Consider the following 21035-nt stretch of genomic DNA (forward strand, 5'->3'; position numbering starts at 1 on the left):
TTTGTGACTGCCGTCCTGATGTTCAGTGTGCAGTAAGGTCGTGTCGAGTAATTTAACGGCGCTCGTCTGCCTTCCACAACTGTAAAAGAGTGAAACCAGACGTTTAAGACATCAGATGTTGTGCAAAAACTCCGTGACGACAATTTAATTTATGTCACAATTACAGTTTGTATTTGTACGTTTTTTAATTTCTAGCCTATTTCAGCTTTGGGTACAACACGAGGAACGCCTAAAAAAGTACGTGAAAATCCTGGAATAGATTATAGTCCGGGATTGAGTTTCAAAAACACATCCTCAGTGGAAGTGATCTTATTTCCAGTCCAGGTTTTACTTTCTGCTGTATGCGATACTACAAGATTAAAGAAAAAAAAGAAAAACGAAAAAAAGTACGCACCAGTGTAACTTCTTGCAACATGCAATTTATAAACAGCAATATATTTCGGAATTTACAGTTTAATGAACTTTACTTATATGCTAAAACCCGAGGAAATATCGGAACCCTGCAAACTTTCACCTCGTTGTTTACCTCGTGCGCCAGGTCTGGATCTTTAGGGCACTCCGTCGGGGGTCCATTAAAGTTGCCCACAAATGCAGCCGGGCTGTTTTTGAGTCGTGACTCGGCTTTAGAGACCCTTTGTACTCGATCACGTCATTCGAATGGGAACAGCAGCAGTGGAGGGTATGACCAGGCTTTCCAGTTGTCCATCCGTGACCCCGAAACATTCTGGGGAGAAGCTGCGCAACGTATCACTTGGTTCAAAAAATGGGAACAAACCTTTGAAAATTCAAACCCACCATTTGTCAAATGGTAAGTCTGTGAACTTTTCCTGTCAGTTTGCGAGTGTTGCTCTGAGTAGGATATGCCCTATAGTATTTATACATTAGATAATTAGTATGTATGCATAAGAACAAGTTAAGCGTTAGTAGGTGTTGCATTTGTATACCTGGTATTCCGATTGCAAAGGAACTCATTTTATGTAATCTCGTACGTCCCGACAATGTCTTACGTAGTGCACATGAAAATAATGCCACGTTAAGTTTATGTCGCAGGCTTTGCTCCGGTACGCCACTTCCCTCCCGACACTTTCGAACGAAACGCTTCCTGTTCTATGCGAGCAGAAATCACATTGCCTTAACGACAATTGCTTTTCTCAGTCTAGCGACAATTCATACGTTTGCATGATAAATACTAAACCGCTTCCCTATCTTGCAATATTCTTTTTTTGCTTCGGTGCCATGTTAAAAAAGTGGGATGACACTTGTTAGTAGGATAGTTATCCGCCTCACCACAAATGAAAATAACTAAGGGGAAGAAAAGACGAGAACTTGCGGACCCCGCCGTGGAACCAACCATGCCTGGCTTTGAACCCACGTGCGCAGAGCTCTGTTTCAGGAATGCGTCATGCAGTCTCCGCTGCTCCACCAGGGCTTTATATAAGTGCCTGATAAACGTGCTGTGTGATGGACCATCCCAGGTCCACACTTGTGACACTGTATTGCTGGGATCTTAGGCTCAGTTCCTAGACTCCACTGTGGCTACAGGTTTTCATTCCAGCCATGTTTTTACTTAGTAGCCAAAGTACAGGTGGTCTTTACACATACTTGGCTGAGTTGTTTTTAATTGGCTCTCTTTCAAGACTCCAGAATCTAAATAGCATTTTTTGTTCCTTCACCAGCTGCCAATTGACAGTACGTTCTGTGATGCTTCAGGTCAAAAACAATTTGGGTAAGAAGATGCCGAAAACTTAGATCCTTGGAACAGATTTGATCATTTGAAGTCACTGATAAGTGTCACTTTGCTAGTGCATTCACATGCTATGGGACAGACATTGTATTGCATTTCTTAGGTAGCAATGATTGGTCATCCAGCTCTGTGAAGAGGATGACTTGTATTGTTTTGTGTGCTGTGTTTACCCCATTTTTTTGACACCGTTGCATGCCCTACTTACCTGGAACAGGGTCTGTCTCTGAATTGCTTTTCCCAAGATTTCTTCCATTTTTTTCTTGTCTTCTTCAGATTGTGAAGGGTGTGGTTGTCAAAAAACAGGGCCTGTTAAAGCCCTTGTGGGATTTTGGGCTTCACAAGAAATAAATTGCTGTTGTTTTTAAATGTACTTCAGATTGGAAGCTTCCCGTAGAACAGAACAATGCTCTCTGAATTAACTGAGCTGTGACATAGTGCTGACCTTTTATTGCAATCCATATTATAAAATAGAAAAATGCTAACAAGGTCAGTAACAAGTGGCATCTTTGTAGTCAAACTATTTGCATTTTGCAGCAATATGATACACAGTTAAAATATGTAGTTTTTTTAGTTCCAAAAAACACTTTACTGCTTATTTTTTTTAATTGCTTTTTATGTGGAATGAGTAACAAATTAGCAACTGCCTCATGTTTTTCCAAAAATGCTGACTGCAGATTCACATGAATACAGCAAAGTGAAAAGGTGAGATGTTACAAGTGGGAGGTTTGAAAATCCCCGTAGCACATGAATGTGAGTATCACTTGACACATCTGACATTTTGACATTTCTAACATTGTTGATTTTTTTTTTGACCTGGAGCAGCTGAGGAATTGTGTTTTTTTTTTTTTTAAACCAGTTGCCATTTAGCAATTGAAGTTTTTGGTCAAATCAGATGAAGGCAACCAATCATGTTCCATTAGAAGCAGTAAAAGGCTACTAATTAAGAAAGTGGCTGTAATTAAATCCTGCAGGCATTGTGACCTGGCAGGATCTGAACTTGAGACAGAAGCTGTGATGGATGGATGGATAGATAGTAGATATATTTAATATATTATATACTTAGAATATATTTACAATATATTTAGCCCCAACATCCCCTGTAAGGCTTCTAGGATGGTGATTTTACTAGCTTCACCTTCTCCAAATGACATTTCCTAAATTACATTTATTTTATGCACACATAAAAGTATTGTTCAGAGATCTTTCATCCAAAAAAGGGAAGCCTACTGTTTTTTCATTGGGCAAGATTAAAGGGGAACACCACTCTTTATCTGTGTTGTACTTTTTAACTCCTGGTCTAGAGATCTGCTTATTCTTTCTTTCATTAACTGTAGACATCACCTAGATTTGGTTTCTGTACCACAGTAGGGTTGCTGTTAATTTTCCAGTCCACTGGAGGACACAGAAGTGTGATCTTTCAAGTTCAGCTTCAAGTGGGACATGAACTGCAATGTGCGTGGCATGAATTTGTTACACAGTAGTATAAGAAAACATTTTGACAATAACAAGCTATTTAATGCAACATAACTAGACCATTCCTGTTTCCATATAGTGTCCAAAGTAACATCAAACCAAGAGTTCTGATTTCACCTTCACCATAAGGTAGTTTGTTCAACATAGATATAATTTTCTGTTGATTCAGTCTTTGTTTATGGTTCATATGCAGTGCAATCTCAAATCTCATAGTCAATGTCCCATCATTTTTTCCAGTTGAGTGGATCAAAGTTGGCCTTCAAATTCCTTGGGGCAGGACATCAACTAGGCCTCAAGCGCATCTGACTGAAAACCTCAATGGTGAAGCATCTTTTGTGAGATTTTTATTAGTAGAAATTACATTGCTGGTCACGGAGAGAATGGTCTTCACAGGACTTTGTCTAGTGCTGTTTATTACTTGCTTTATGCACATTGCTGTGACATTTTGAGTGCTCCATGTAGTGTAGGTTTAACCTGTCTTGATTTGAACACCGCAAAGCATGTTTTGTATTGCTCTGAGGCCCAGTCTAGTCGAAGATAGGGTGAGTTCTCTTCCATGGCCAAGTCTTTTATCATACGTTTTTCTTTAAATCTTTATTTACATCTTACCATTGTATTGCTATATGTAACATTTTTAAACGTTCTCTTTATGTTCCAGTTAACTGGTTGTATATAAACCTGAATTTTCATCATATCCATGTTCAGGTGTTTAACTGAATCTAGGTTATATCACTTCTTTTGGAGTTTGCATGTGCTCCCCTTGTCTGTGTGGGTTTCCTTCGGGTGCTCTGGTTTCCTCCCACAGTCCAAAGACAGGCAGGTTAAATGCATTGGTGGTCCTAAATTGTCCCTAGTGTGTGCTTGGTGTGCGGGTGTGTGTGCCCTGCAGTGGGCTGGCTCCCTGCCTGGGAGTTTGTTCCTGCCTTGCGCCCTGTGCTGGCTGGGATTGGCTCCAGCAGACCCCCCATGACCCTGTGTTAGGTTATAGCAGGTTGGAGAATGACAGACTGACCACTATTGTGTGTATATTTAGGCACAGTCTCTCTCTCTGTCTGTATCTATGTAGTTTCCTCATTTTCATGTTCCTTCATGGATTTTCTCTGGGAGCTTCTCCCAGTATCTCATAGACTTTCATCTAAGTTTATTGTGGGATCTACATTATAAGTGACTGTGAATTTGTGGTTGTGTCTAATGTTGTCTTTTTTTAGACTGTGGCCCCCCACACCTTACAAACATTGAGCTGGGCTGACCAGGTTCAGCAGGTATTTGATGGATATAAGTGTAATTAAGGGTCTTTAAATTTATTGAAAACAGGATCTTTCGCAGGAATGTGGTTCCTCGGTTGATAAAGGAATTAATAGTCCAACTTGCTCCAGGTCATGTAAATCTGGCTAAGTCTTGTTGCCTCTAATCATGACCAGTAACACTAGGATACTAGAATAACTCTCAATTTTCTTTTTAGGTTTTACTAAACAATAATGTCTAAGATCCTACTGAAGTGGAACTCCCAAGTTTGTCACTATCAAATAGTATGCAAAGCTAAATTTTTTTTAAATTATAACCCAAATTTATTTTTAGATTTTTACATTGCAATAGAAGGGCTGTAATACAATAATAAGATATAATTGTTTAACAAAAGATAAAAGCGCTTGAGCTAAACTTTCAATCAGCATAGGGTGTGATCAGGCAGTTTCGACAGGACCAGAACTTTAAGAACTTATCAGTGGAGGCCAGTTACAGTATATATGTCATTCATGATTTGTTAGTAGCAGTGGCAGAGACTGCTGAGCATTGGAGAAAGACAGCAGGGTTAGCCGAGTTTTCCTTTATCATGTTCTTCCCAGAATCATGTGTAGTGGGTGCCAAAAGGAGCTTACATGCATGAATGCTTTGTGTTGGTAGTTTCTTAATAGTGTGGAGACATTTTCCTCTCAGGCTTTGCCAACACACATTAAAAGATAAGATCAGTACCAATCAGTATGCGGTAATTCTGAACAGGTCACCTAAGCTTGTTTCTTTCCTACCAAGGTAGTGTTTCTCAGGATATCACTGCCAGTAATCATAAAAGCACACATTATCGCTTGTTGTAATTTGATAAGCATCATAAGAATCTTACACCTGTGTTGATTATTTCTCATTCACCAGATATGCACCCATTGAGTGTTTTATTGAAGATCCAAGAATACTGCCTGAGAGTAAATTTACTGTCTGCCCAAATAATGTATTAGTTTATTATACAGACCTCAGTATGTGTGTCTCAGGAACTGCATGTCTGACATTGTGGTCAGCACCACAGGAGTGCTTTAGGAGACTGTACTTTCTCCAGTCCAATTCAGCCTATATATATTCGACTTCCAATACAACTCGGAGTCCTGCTACGTGCAAAAGTTCGCTGATGACACTGCTATCGTGGGCTGCATCAGGAGTGGGCAGGAGGAGGAGTATAGGAACCTAATCAAGGACTTTGTTAAATGGTGTGATTCAAACCACCTACAACTGAACACCAGCAAAACCAAGGAGCTGGTAGTGGATTTTAGGAAGACCAGGCCCCTCATGGACCCCATGATCATCAGTGCGTGCAGAGGGTGCAGACCTATAAATACCTGGGACTGCAGCTGGATGATAAATTGGACTGGACTGCCAATACTGATGCTCTGTGCAAGAGAGGACAGAGCCGACTATACTTCCTTAGAAGGCTGGCGTCTTTCAACATCTGCAATAAGATGCTGCAGATGTTCTATCAAACGGTTGTGGCGAGCTCCCTCTTCTATGCGGTGGTGTGCTGGGGAGGCAGCATAAAGAAAAGGGATGCCTCATGCCTGGTCAGAGTGGTGAGGAAGGCAGGCTCTATTGTAGGCACGGAGCTGGACAATTTGACATCCGTGGCAGAGCGGCGGGCACTGAGCAGGCTCCTGTCAATAGTGGAGAATTCACTGCATCCACTGAACTGGATCATCTCCAGACAAAGGAACAGCTTCAGCGACAGACTGCTGTCAGTGTCCTGCTCCACTGACAGACTGAGGAGATCATTCCTCCCACACACTATGCGACCGTTCAATTCTACCCGGGGGGGTAAACGTTAACATTATACAAAGATATTGTCTGTTTTTACATGCATTTTTGTCACTCTTTAATTTTAATATTCTTTTTTATCAGTATGCTGCTGCTGGACTATGTGAATTTCCCCTTGGGATTAATAAAGTATCTATCTATCTATCTATCTATCTATCTATCTATCTATCTAACTAACTAAGTATTCACACTAAATATGGATGTTTCTATGTCAGTGTTTGTGATATTCACTGTATGCTTACCAACATTATAATTAATTTAATGTTTTGCTTAAACTTCATCAAAAGTAGGTACTGTAGCTTAGTCTAGCAAACTCCTATATCTGTTGTGCTGTTTGCTGCTAAGGCTGGAATGCATTTTGACCTTCACTCACCCTACCTTTGGGACTTTCATAACTCTTTGTGTTAGAGGTTGTTCAAATAAGTAAAATCTCTGAAGTCTTTCTGAATATTGTAAAGCTATATTTTGTAACAGCCTTTCTTGATTGTTATCCAGTGATCATATTGATAACATATAGCCATTGGAGTCAGTATAGTGTAGTAAGTGAGACCCGGGATATTAAATCACAAGACTGCCTGAGTAATAATTTTAAATTTCCTGTGGTCCAATTTAAAAAAAAAAAAAAAAAATGAAAATAATTATATCCTATTGTGATGCTACAAGTTGTCATGGATGAAGCAGTCAGGAAAATACATACTAATAATTTATCATACTTTTATTTAAAATTCTCTAATAGAAAACTGTTTTTACTAGTTCAGCCTCTCATCTGCCCATCAATGTTTCTTAAATCTTTTTTTCCCAATAATGTTTCTAGGAATCGGACCCTCTCCCAGATACAATGGTACCCTGAGATACGAGTGCCCCAATGTACGTGGTTTTTGAGATATGAGCCATCACTAGGTTGATTTTTTGCCTTGAATTACAAGCCAAAATTCGAAATACGAGCCATCAAAGAGCTCGTCGCTGCACATTCTGAGGAACTGATGACGGAGGGGTTGACAGAACTACAGACGCAACAACATACGGAGGTTCTGCAGGAGATCGGTATCGCAGAGGAGGCAGAGGAGGTTACCTCTTCAAGTGAGATAAAGGAAGTGCTGGGAATGTGGGAAAAAATTTTGGACTTTATTGAAAAGAAACACCCTGAAAAAGTTGTAACTGGTCGTGCAGCGGCACTATTTAATGACACTTGCCTAACTCATTTCAGAAACATTCTAAAGGGGAGGACTAAACAAAGCTTCTTGGACAGGTTTCCATTGAAACGCCCTGTGAATGAAAGTGATGAAAGCATGGCAAAAAAGAAAAAAACTAGTAAAGAAGAAAATTAAATAAAGCAGAAGTGAAAGAAAAAAACATTACATATGTTAATCGGCTTCACCATCATTTGTTTATTTCTTTAGATTCTCTTTATGTATTAGGTTTTATTTTGTTTGTATACAATATTTGTTCATTATAAATACATTTTTCTTATGTTGAAAATATTTAACAAAAAATTGGGGTGTTTTTTTGGGGGCTGGCACAAATTAATCTCATTTCAATTAATTTCAATGGGGAAATTGATTTGAGATACGAGCATTTTGACTTATGAGCTTGGTCACGGAATGAATTAAACTTGTATCTCAAGGTACCACTGTACATCCTTAATATAGATTGCATCTCATCCTCAAGGCAAACCCCCACACTCCAGTTGTGTTCTAAATAATGTTTTCTAAATTGAACAATTAAAAAAGAACTAACCTGTTCTTGCATTTTAAAATAGGGGTGAATGGGACAAGGTCTGAATGTGAAAACAAATGTTTTAACTGCTTGGCCTCCTGAACAACGCAGGTTGTTTCGATTGTGACAATGGGCAGCCTACTGTTTAATTTCATGCAGTATCACATGATTCATTCTTCTCTTTTTCTGCACAAAATGTGATTAGGACTTTTAAACAATATCCACAAAGCATCCACACCAGACTGAATTTCAGGACATGGTTTAAAAACCTGTAGCAATCAATTAGCTGATGTCTTCTGTGACATTTTTACTATTTCACATAGAGAATATGTGGTCTCTGTCTGTTTCAGAAGGACAACAATTGTCCCTGTGCCTTAGAAAACAAAATGGACTACCTGAATGACTGTGGAGTAGTGGCAATCGCTCCATTTATTATAAAGTGTCTTGAAAGACTAGTGCTGAGATACATTAATCAGAGTAGTCAAATAATCGTGATCTGGTCCAGTTTGCATATCTTCAAAGTCAGTGCACAGATGATTTCACATTCTTTGCACTCCATACCAACCTTGTACATATGGTTGATAAAAATGTCATGCCATAATTCTGTTTATAGCTTATAGAAGTTACTTGATAGCTCCACCATCATAGGCATTAGATAGATAGATAGATAGATACTTTATTAATCCCAAGGGGAAATTCACATAATCCAGCAGCAGTATACTGATACAAAGAAACAATATTAAATTAAATAGTAATAAAAATGAAAAAAATTAAAATAAAATTAATGTTAGCATTTACTCCCCCGGGTGGAATTGTCACTGACATTGATGAGACAGTTTATAGAGAAGAGGACTACATGTTGACTCAGTGGTGTCAGGACAGCATTCTCACTCTTCATGTCTGCAAACCAAGAACCCAGACTTCTGAAAGCAGAAATCAAACCACACTGACATCTACATTAAATGGGATGGTGTTAAAAGAGGTGCAGCTTAAAATTTCTTTGAGTGTCAATTACTGATGAACGGAAGTGGCACAACATTTTGTCTCGTCAAAAAGATTCACCAACGCCTCTACTTCGTCAGATGTGTGAGGACAGCTCATTACCTATTCTTGCTGACTTCTACAGGTGCACAGTGGAGTACACACTGGGTGCATCACATCCTGTTAGCCCGACTGCTTGATTTAATAATGTAAAGCACTGCAGAGAGTGGTAAAGGCAGCACAGAATATTACTGACACAAATACCTTCAGGATGTACATGGCACTCACTCAAGCAGTCTTATTAAAGATCTCAGCCATCCTACACAGCATATTTTCTTCCACTTATACTAGTTGCTGAACAGTCAATCATTTTAACAGTTACTGTATATATACTGTATATTGTATGTTACATGCTATGTATACTTTTTTATTTGTTGCATCTGTATAAACTGTTCTGGGATAATATGCAAATAAGAATTTCATTGTACTATGTACATAGTAAATTTCACTTAACTTGGAGGTGGCAGAGTCCCTATGGGAAACCCTTGCAAACTCCACACAGCTGGTTATCAATATGGTGTCCAAAGGCTATAAGATAGCAATTGTGCAATAAACATGTACCATCTGTTCTGATTAATGTTGATTAAACTGGACTCTTCTCAGATCTGAAAAGCTATTTCAGAAAGAAGGAATGGCTGGGTGGCACAATGGTTTGTGCCGCTGCTTGATAACTTTGAATCCTTTTTTAGGCCACAGCCTGTGTAGAGTTGGCAGGCTCATCCTGTGTGTGTACTTTTTTTCCTCTAATTATGTTGGATTTGCTCTTTTATTACAAAAATATGTGTTTTTGGTTAATTGGTAAGTCTAAATTGGTGCTGTGGTTTGATTCCTAATTTTATGCATGTTATTTCTGAGACAGACTTCAGTGCCCGGAAACCTTCAATTGGGTTAAGCACAGTTTCAAACATTGTTTTTTTTTTTTGTATTTGCTGTAATTTATTTGAATTACACCAGCTGTGCTGCCTGTCTAAGGTAGGTTAAGTAATCAACATAGACCTCAAAGTTAGCATTTGAGTGCACCAACCAATGCATGTGTCTCCATTATATGCCATTTGGTATGGGATTCATAAAAGCAGTGTTATTGTTTATGATGGGCCATTTATTGGATTGACAAATGCAATGCATTTTATTAACGCAAATGTTTGTGTTGCACAATCTTTTGGAATGACAGAGACATAGCAACCAGACAGACGCCCGGAGAGACACACAGACATTTATACTTTTATTAAGGTGGATTTGCACTTTAAAACCCATGATAATGATAGTGTACAGTATTAATTGTGAAAAATAAAAAATGGTAAATATCAGTGAGTGATATATATAGTCTATGATAATATCTTAATTGTTTTAACAATGTGCGAGTTGAAATTATCGAGTATGTCACTCACTTTGCAAAAAACAATCAAAAACACACATTGAGGGTCCAAGCATGCACTGTTTCATTTAACCTAATTGGATAGACTACTGCGCTTATGCAAAGCGAGTGCTTAGACAGAGAATTTTGCAGGATGGGGAGAAGACGTAGCTCAGGGGATGGAAGTGCAGCACTCAGAAGGACGTGCACATACACAGCTGGTTTAGGGTTTCAGACCCGCTCATGTAACATTATCTGTGTTTGCAAAGTTAGATGTGGGTGGCTTGGAGTTTGTCGCACCATCCGACCATGTTTGTAGCTGTGCTGAGATTTACTTAATCTGCCAAAGCACTTCTTCGTTTTCCTCCCGAAATGATCAGTTCATTAAACACTACATAAGCTCCAAAATATTAAGTTATTATACATTTTAGGATGAGTTTCCTTCTGCTGACTTCTGTTTAACACTTTGGTGTTAACCTGGTTCAATGCCCACAAAGTGTATTGATGTAGTAACACGCTAACAGTTCATTCATTTAAACAAAAAACACTACAATGATGATGACAGGATTGAAGCCATTGCAACAACAGCTATGACAGAGAACTCATGGCTATGGCAACAAAGGAAGACACCCATCCCTGGGCTCCTCAACCGCTAAAGCTTGCCCTATGGCTGCAAATGTTGGAGCAGGTTATGACACAAGGGAGGGAGCGGAAAAGAAAGAAAAAGTCTTTAGGCAGCTATTTCAAAAAACAAACACAGGGAGCAGCGTCTGGTGATTCCACCTCTGTGGCATCAACTTTCAATCCAGACTCTTTTCCTGTGTAGTTCTTAGATGTTGGTATGGGCTACCCAACTCCATCTGAACTGCTGATTCCGAAGTGGTTAAGTTGTTGTTTAAGTTTAATTGCTTTATCAATGGTAATCTAAATGTGAATATATTAGTTATTACATGTTTTCACTTGTGGTAATCAACATTTGATACCTGTCTTACTACATCTATTGAACAAATGGGCCCTAGCCTAGCATTACTTGATGTTGTTTACCACTGTTGTAAGTTGCTTTGGATAAAAGCATCTTCCAAACAAATAAATGTAAATGTAAGTAAGTATTTTACTCCCTTTGGATTCATGTCTTGCTTACATTAAGGGTAGGTGTCTGTTTAAAATGCTCTTATTATCATAGTTTTGTTGGTCTTAGTGCAGTTTTTTGTGTAAATCCTGCAGACCACATTGAAATGGTTTGCTTGAGCATGAGAAAAGTACTATATAAATAAAATGTATTATTATTATTACTTTAACGATTGTGTTATTTTACTTCAGTTTTAAGTAAACAAATAAGACCTGCTTTCCTTAACTGTTGTTTCCATTAATCTCATTAGTAAGCTACAATTAATATCCTATTAACAATAGCAAGCTAGATCAAGAAGACTTTTACAAACATGTTTTGCAAAATGATGCAACATATTATTTAATTATTGTTATCATCAAAGTCCCTTGAGATATTTTTTGTCAATATTGCACACCTCTAATGGTAAATGTACTGTAAGGTAGGTATTTACTGTACTCAGTTTTGGACAGATTACTTGTGATGGAGTGGAAATGTAAAGGAAAAAATATCAATTGATGCTTTATTAAGATAATAATTCTGATTATATAAAATAACGTTGTCAGACCTGCTTAATCTACTTCTGAGTCAAGGGTAAGTCTTCCATGACACTATCAGAACCAAGGCACTAACAAGCCCTGGAAGGGATTCCAGTGCATTGTCTGTAATAATGGATATTGTTGTTTCTATTGTTATCTAAATTTTTTCTGTATTATCTCTCTGTCTATATTATTACTGTTATTGTTATACTTTTATTAAATTACTATTAACATTATTACAAAGATTTGTAGGTTAGGTGAACTGGCATCGCTAAATTGGCTTTAGTGTGTGTTTGAAGTGTGTGCTTGCCCAGTGATGAACAATGTTGCCCTGTCCAGGGTTTATTCCAGACTTACGTCCTATGCTAGCTGGAATAGGCTCCATCACCCTCTACAACCCAGACTTGGATTGAGCTGATTAGATTTATGATATGACATAAAGTTCTCATATCTGGTTAATTCAGTTCAGTGTTACATAAAGGCCTGTGCTAACAGCCTCTAGTACAAGGAAGGAACTAAACCTGATCAGGATTCTAGTTTGTTGTCGTGCTATTGCTATTATTATTATTGTTATTATTATTATTACTTTATAATTGGATTCCAGAGAAGAAAGACTCTAAATAGACAATACAAGTTAAGTGTAAATATGTTTTAGAAGAATAAAACTTTGAAAACATTTTTTTTCTTGCTTGAGATCTTTTCATAAGGGAACAGAAGTCTTATTAATGATGTTATTGATTTTGTACAGCACACTGTGTTGCATGAGGTTTGTTTTTGAGAAATCTGTTCATGTTGAGGAAATACATGTTCTGGCTTTAAAACTTCAGTTCCTAGAAATGCCAGATAACATTAGTCATGTTAATGTCCAGGCATTTTTTTTGTTTTTTTCTTTCAGTGGAATGCAACATGACTGTATGAATACCTTTAGGTATTTACAAGTCCTTAGATGAGAGGAGTACTTTAGGTGTAGTTAAAAAAAAAGACTTGTAATGCAATGAATAAAAGCTTTCTGAATTTTCAGTTGGTCTAATTTTCCAAATGGCAGTGAATTATGCATAATGGAATGACACATAATTGCATGTTTTGGTATTTACAGCAGTAATTGGAGTTGAAAGTGTGTTTCTTCAGCATGCATCTTGTAAATGGTAATGTCTTGAAGTAGTTTACAGACATTAAAAATCAAAGTAACTGAATAGAGGCTCCTGACTTTGCTGTACCATTTGCATCTGCAGTGAAAAGGTCTTTCAGAGTAAAATCCTTGCAAAACTGCCTCTGAGCTCGCTAATCTGTGTCAAAATCAATCCAAACAAAGAGATTGTAAATACCATTACCAGAGAAATGGAAAACAACAGTCCAAGTTAATATTTTTAGGCATACACAATGCCCACACCTTCCCAAGACTCTTGGTTTTCATAATTGGGATGGAGTTATGTATACATTATAGTATGTAGAAACTGTTGAGATCTGACCCTGACATGAAAACTAACAGCTATATTAAAACATCAAGAAAAATCCACCCATTTATTCATCGTTTAGGCTGCTTGCTTAATCTCAGTTGAAATAGACAGTTTTAGACATTTAATGGTACATCTTGTTTTGGTGTAATGGGTTACAGAGAAATAAATGGACATTATACCTAAGATGTTGACATCCAATATAATGTAAAAGTAGATCAACCATTTATTTGTCCAGTTATTCATTTCAAACTCTCTTATTCCGTTACTGTAACTAAAACCTGTCCCGCCATCCATTTTATTCATCTTCTAAGTGTAATGAATGGTCACAGAAATAGCAGTATAAATTCCCAAGATGGGAAACAACACCGGCCAGGTCCATCACAGGGATTACAGACACACTTAAACTCTCCACAGTTTAAACTCATCTGGAAACGATGGGAATGTGCAAACTCTACGTAGTGCAGTAGGACATGAGGCAGTAGCACTAACCTCTCCATTACCATGTCACTTATTTAAGAGGAAATATCTAAATTTGTATATGAGTGAATTGTAGTCCATTCTATGTATGTGTATTTATTTATAAATATAGATATGATGAAAACCTACATGTGATTGTTTGAACTTCACCTGAGCAGGAAAAAAGAAAACTAGTACAAGTAGAGAAAAATCTTGTCAGGCAAAATACTGTACCTGCTTCCAAAAGCACTCTGGATCTTGCCAGTCTACTGGTCATGTTTGAATGTACATGACTACTGTGCCCCACATGAAGAAACCTGTTGGCCCTTACTCACAACTCTTAACATGTTAAGTAGATTCATTATCAGATGTTTAATAAATGGCAACAATTTTAAACCAATTTAATGAAAGATGGCATCATTTTTATTTTTGTGTTTAGAGATGTAATCAGTAATTTTATCTTTAATCTTTAGTAAAGAACATTAACAAAGAGCCCACTTTATAAAAATTCCTTTCTTTCTTTACACTTTATTACCTGGAAATCAGCAGAGGAGCATGGCACACCTTCAGACTGCTTTGCTGCAGTTGAACCATGTGCTGCTACCCTGTGTGCTTGACATGTTTAGGTGTATGAACTGTATGTCTTGATCAGACTTGTACTCAGCCTCCAATGTTATGGCATAATGATCATCACTGATAGAAAGTGACAAGCAGCAGGAACATGATAAGCTTCTGGGAGAAGCAGAAATGCATAGTGCTGATAAAGCACAAAGAGATTTTTTTAAGTTTTAATTTTGTTTTTTGTTTTGTGAAAATGCCAGTTTGTTAAATATTTATTCCTGTATTAATATTTTTCAATCAAAAATCACCAGTTGGAGAGCACACAAGGTCGTCCTTCATTTGATCTTGCCTTTGATTGGTGAATGATCCAAAATGTGAAAGAAGATCTACAGGTCTAACCTTTTCAGATTCACTTAGTCCAGTTCAGGTCTGCTTTGAGGCTGAAGCTTATCCTGGCAGGACTAGATGCATGGCAGGAAAACACCATAGGCAAGACACCAATTCATTCAAAGGCTAACGTTTGGGAACACTGGCACATTTATACTTGGTCAGTTTGAAGTGCCTGTCAACATGAGACTCCTGTCTGTGAGAATTTAAGATGAATAAACATCATACATGGAGAGAACATGCAAACTCCATAGAGAGAATGATCAGATATTTTTTCAAACACAGAACATTGGATCCGTGATGCAATAGTACTATCCACTGTGCCACCATGCTGTTTTTTTTTTTTTACAGTTGAAAATTAATAATTCCCTTATCCCAAAAGTGTCACTTCTTGTATTTTTTTTATCAGTTTTTGATTTTGTAAATCAATCCCTATTTTAAGAAGCTTACTAATTACTGCACTTTTTTGTGATTTTAATTAAATGTTTTACTGTGTGCCTTGTTAAGGCACTCCTTTGTACCTGATGCTATCAGTTTGTGCTGTGGTCCTTGTGACCATATGTTTAGAATAAGCTGTGTTCCAAAATTATTTTTTTAATTACTATTTATTTTCCTGAAGTTTTTATCCAAGGCAACTGGGGGTGTAATGTCCAATGGCTTGGCCATTCTACCACAGTACCACAGTATCCTGTGTTTGACTTGCTGCCTGCATTGTTCCTGATACAAACAGGATAGGTTTTGACTCCTGGTGACACTACTTTACTTGTGATAATAATATTCAGGTCAGGTCAGGCTGGGTAGCATGCACCGAATGTTGCCACATGCACCACTTGACGAGACAGCTTGGGATCCCAGTTGGCAACCCCCCAAGCAGACACATGGTCCAGTCCAACCCTCTGGAAATGTCTATCTACCGCAGGAAGGTGTTATGTAGGCATTCCCTTGGCCTGGTCTACCAGTCGGGTCCTCAATAATGTGGATCCTGTGATCGGAATCACCCTCGGGGAATAGCGCCACATGGCTGTAGTGCCGTAACTGATGCTGCCTCACAATGCAGGTAATGTGCCTCATTCGGGATTCCATGAGCAACCATTCGTTTGACACAAAGTTTATCCAGGACACTTGCAAGCCCCAACACTCAGACTCCTCGCTCAGTCTCTCGAGAGCTCCGATCAGGACTCAGTCATCAATGGAGGCTCTGATAATATTTTTTTTATGTTTCATAATAAATGTTTGTATTTGGCTTTATAATTTCTTTTACTAAATGAGTAAAATGCAGATAATTAAATCTTTCATGTGTATAACTTTGCATGTACTTATTGAAATGTGGACATTTTGTGAAGATAACTTTTTTAATGGTTGATCATATCAATAATCTGTGTCCTCCTTTCTGAATTATCATTTTCTGATGAACAAAAAGGTCAATGTTAGCTTTTATCTAGAGCAAGTAATATGCAAGCACATTTGTGATGAGATCTTTGCTTGAGCTGGAGTAACAAAAGTCTTTTGAAATGGTGGGTGTGAGAGGAGTGGGAATCCGTTGGGAGCACTGCTCAGGGAGGAGGAAGGCATGTGTGCCATTCCACCATCATTTGTCTCTCAGCGATAGAGTTGTATGTTATGACTGTGATTCATCTACATCCTGTATAACATTTCAATATTATTACTGAACTATTGACATAAAGATTATTACTGTTCTACTACAGATTGTTCTTTGCTGCAAACTTACTTCTATTTTTCCAAATCTTACACCTGATTTCACAGTAAGTTTGCACAAAGGCTTAATAAGCTGAGATGTACTAGATGCCAAATAATACTAAAAAAGTACATGTCTTTCTGCTGGAATAAGGAGATAATAAGTGTCAGGTCTGCTTTTATTTTACGCATGTAACATACATTTTATCATTCTTCTGGATAAAGCCGAGTAGAACAGCTAGTTACTTAATAATTAAAATGTTGACCTCAGAACAGTTTCAAAGTAAAACAAACTGTCATGTAAGAATAACACACATCTCTGGTATTGAGCTGAGAGAGTTATAAAATTCAGTTTATTTCTGTGTAAAAATAATATGCATGTGTAGTGCAGGCTGGCTGAGATCCCTGTTGTTTAAGGTATTTGCAACACTAACATATTATTTGCTCAGAAGCCTATGTTTAATGCAAGCAACCATATTGTGGGTAAGTCAGTAACTATAATGTGATTGTAAGAATTTAAACAGCATTGCATTACAGTGCTTTGTTACAGGGAAATATAGTTAAGAGTACAGTATGGCATCACTTTGTACTGTGTTACCCACAATTCTGTATGTAACTGATAATTATATACACTATTTTTATTGCTAAAATCAGACCGTTTTCCTTTGGTATTTATGCTGTTTTATATTAATAGAACAATTAAAATGAGAACAGGCCATTTAGCCCAATAAAGCTTACCAGTCCTATCCACTTAATTGTACTAAAATAACATCAAGTCTAGTTTCGAAATTCCCTAAAGCCCTACTGTCTATCACACTACTTGGTTACTTATTCCATGAGTTCCTACTATTGTTTGTGTGAAATGTACCCTTAATAAGTTTCCAATTGTGACCCTGTGTTCTTGATGAACTCATTTTAAAATAACAGTCTCGATCCACTGTACCAATTGCCTTCATAAATGTAAACACTTCAATCACGTATCTTCTTTATCTCCTTTCTGCTTAACAATAGAATTACCAGAGCCTACGAAAAAACTCATAGAACTGGCCCTCCTTAAATCTGTTTGCACCTCTCCGTCAACGTCTTTTGTCCTGTAAATGTACCGATAAAGGCAAGCAGCAAGCAGCCTGCTATTCCATCCCCCCATTGCTGCAGAACATTCACAAAGTTCTCCCAGCTCATGCCTTGCTTGATTATCTGGGAATGAAGTGCTGGACTTTCAAAGTGGAAATAATAGATCTTTATTTGGAACACATGCATTTCATGTGTGTTCCGTTTCTACAATAATCTGTGTAAACACATTCTTAAAACAGAAACGTTTTTCATATTTTAGTAATAAATGACAAAATGAAGCTTGTCGATGTTACATCCTCCTTTTGTTTTTCCATCGCCTTTTCTAGTAAGATGCGACGATGAAGTTCCTCTGCAAGGTGAGCCATGAACACTCTTATTTTCTCAGTGGACCCCATACATGCCTTGCACAGTACATGTGTGTTGATCGCCGCCAAGTCAAGCATGTTATAGCATAAGCAAATGGCCACCAGTGTGTTCCTGCTTGCATTGAATAAGCTCACGCCTTCTGGTGCACGATGTCAATGCTGCACCAGGGAAAAAAAGAAAGAGACAAATATATGGTACATTGGGTATAAATTTATGGTACTTGTAAAAGTTAGCTTTTTTCAGTTTTATTTTCTCAATCATGATCACGCTGTAGCCCCAAAAACCCAGCCCTCCTGATCTAATTCTAAGTAACTAAATTCACACCCGATCTGACGCTGTTCGTTTTCAAATAATATTGCATTAGTTCGATCATGTTTTCTGATTTGTACTATTCAGGTCATAAAATGATTTCTTCAAAATGTCACATATATTGTCTCTTTCTTTCAGGTGTGTAATAGGAACCAAAGCATAGAGAGAAGTGTGCATATTACAACAGGTACACATCTCGTAAATGTAGGAAGGACGATCCTTGCATGTGTGTGAACTGTTAACATTTGAATCTGATGATTGCATATAGTGCTGAACTGACCTCTGTACTATTTTTTTCATCTGCATGTCCTGGAGTACAAAAGAAACAGCCCAATACAGCAACGTGGAGAAAAATGGGGAACAAAAAAGAAAACACATGAAACATGCGGTCAATAATTACAACCGCACAATGTTATGCGAATGAATTTGAATAGTGTTGCATCCGTGCCACAATGTTTTCCGAAATGTACTATACAGGTCATAAAATGAGTTATTCTAAATATCATATATACCTATTCCTTGTATCCATCCAAATCAGAGAATGTCCAGTTCCATTGCCTCAAAACACCACTCACATCTACAGTTATTCCCAGTTTCAGATAAAAAGTAACAGCGTCAGATCCCTGGGGGGCAGTAGTATGTATCGTAATCGTGACTGAGAAAATAAAAGTGTAAAAAAAAACCTGTAACCTTTAAAAGTCCTATAAATGTACAGTGGCTGTTACAGACACAAACGAAATGTATGTGTTTACTGTATAATATTAACAATAAGAGCAGCTCACTACTGAAAATGGTAAATATAGGAGGCGGTCGGGATCAAACCGAGGACTCTTGATTACAAGTCAGCAAATCTTACCGCTACACCACAGAAGCTCTTGTATCGTCCTTGAACCTTTTGTGAAAGTGTTTATTTGATCTTTGGACTTCAGGCTTCACACATTCTATAGTTTATGCCTACATTTTGTAACATTTATTACTAAAATATGAAAAAGTTTCTGTTTTAACAGTGTGTTTACACAGATTACTGTAGAAACGGAACACACGTGAAATGCATGTGTTCCAAATAACAATCTGTTATTTCCACTCTAAAACTCCTGCACTTCACTCCCAGATAATCAATCAAGGCATGAGCTGGGAGAACTTTGTACATGCTTTACCGCGGTGGGGGTGGGGTGGGGGAGGGCTGGAATAGCAGACTGCTTGCTGCTTGTCTTTATCAGCACATTTACAAGACAAAAGATGCTGAGGGAAAGGTGTGAACGGATTTAAGGTGGGCCGGATCTACGAGTTTTTTCATAGGATGTGGTAATTCTAGTGTTAAACTGAAAAGGCTTGGCTCCCTGCTGTAATGGAATCAGCGTAGTTGTTATTCTTTGGAGTTTTTTCAGTGCTGCTATGTCTTTCTTTGTAGCCTGAAGACCAAAACTGTGTACCATACTCCAGGTGATGTCTAACTATAGTGTGTTATAAAAATTGAACATAACCTCTTTTTTCTTGTACTGTACATATTGTTCTATATAACCTAACAGAGAAATATAAGCTTCCCAGCAGGAAATTCCATACCCTGGTAGCTCCTAGTCAGATAATTTGGTGAAATGTATTCTTCCTTGAATGAGCTGAAATGAGATATAACATTGACCTGTTAATTTACTGCAAAGCATAAAATAACAGTAAATAGTCCGGTCAGTCAGAAATAGCTTAGTTGCAGTTTTTGAAATGGTGTGATAAATGCTTAATTTCATGGAAATAAACTAACTGCAACCTTTTATTTCTGTCCAAAATGGTGACCAGAAATTTACATTAATACAATAAAAGGGATTTAATACAATAAAAGGGATAGGTGAGTTAACAAATGGTAATTTCAAAAATCTAATGTGAATACTGAGAAAATCTGGGATTGTCTTCAACTGCCAAATCTTGGGCCACAGTAGCTTTAACAACAGTGGCAACAACAATCAATTTTAATTAAATAAAAATAATAATGACTACATAACATATAAAAAAAAAATTAAAACACACTTACATAAACCGTATATATACAGTATTTAGTGGAAAAGTACAATCCTTATATATAGATTTTTTTTTAGTCTCTTATGATAAGTTCGATTCTATGGTCAGATGGTAGGAAAGATGGAAAAAATAAACTCCAGAGCTGAGAAGCTGGAGAAAAAAACAAAATTTGCAGGGATTCAAGACCAGAATACCACCCAGCTCCCACTGGGCATTCAACTTAACAAATATATACTTAAGCCGTTGCTTACTGTTTTTATAGGCTTCCTCCTAGAGGCTCTATCCTTTCATTTGAGTGATACAAACGGCTGCCCAGGGCTTAGAACAGGTGGCAGTGGTGACGCAAAACACCACAACAGGAAAAATGTAAAAAAGCAAAGAAGAGTAGAAATTAATGATTGCATATCCTTTGAGGAATTTGGTAATTCTTTTTTTTTTTTTTTACATTTTATTGTATTTATTAAAGCAAATAACATTCTATACAAGCAAGTCAAATTTTACAAAACTAAGTTCTAATTTAGTTCATATTTCATAATTCTGTGTTTCTATAGTCTATTAAAAGTAGAACAAAATCCCACAGTCCAAAGACATGCAGGTTAGGTGCATTGGTGATCTTAAATTGTTCCTAGTGTGTGCTTGGTGTGTGGGGGTGTGTGTGTGTGTGCCCTGCCCAGGT

At 37.5% G+C, this 21035-nt stretch overlaps 1 protein-coding gene across 1 annotated transcript in view; it reads left to right on the forward strand.

Moving 5' to 3' along the window:
* The first annotated feature begins 280 nt into the window (after nt 1–280).
* Nucleotides 281–21035, forward strand: part of acss3 (acyl-CoA synthetase short chain family member 3) — a 215911-nt gene continuing 195156 nt past the window's right edge. The window contains exon 1 of the mRNA XM_039761751.1: nt 281–808. Within this exon, the coding sequence (XP_039617685.1) occupies nt 342–808 (467 nt within the window). The 5' untranslated portion in view covers nt 281–341. The remainder of the gene's footprint in view (nt 809–21035) is intronic.

This window comes from Polypterus senegalus, chromosome 8 (assembly GCF_016835505.1).
Source record: "Polypterus senegalus isolate Bchr_013 chromosome 8, ASM1683550v1, whole genome shotgun sequence".
Taxonomy (NCBI): domain Eukaryota; kingdom Metazoa; phylum Chordata; class Cladistia; order Polypteriformes; family Polypteridae; genus Polypterus; species Polypterus senegalus.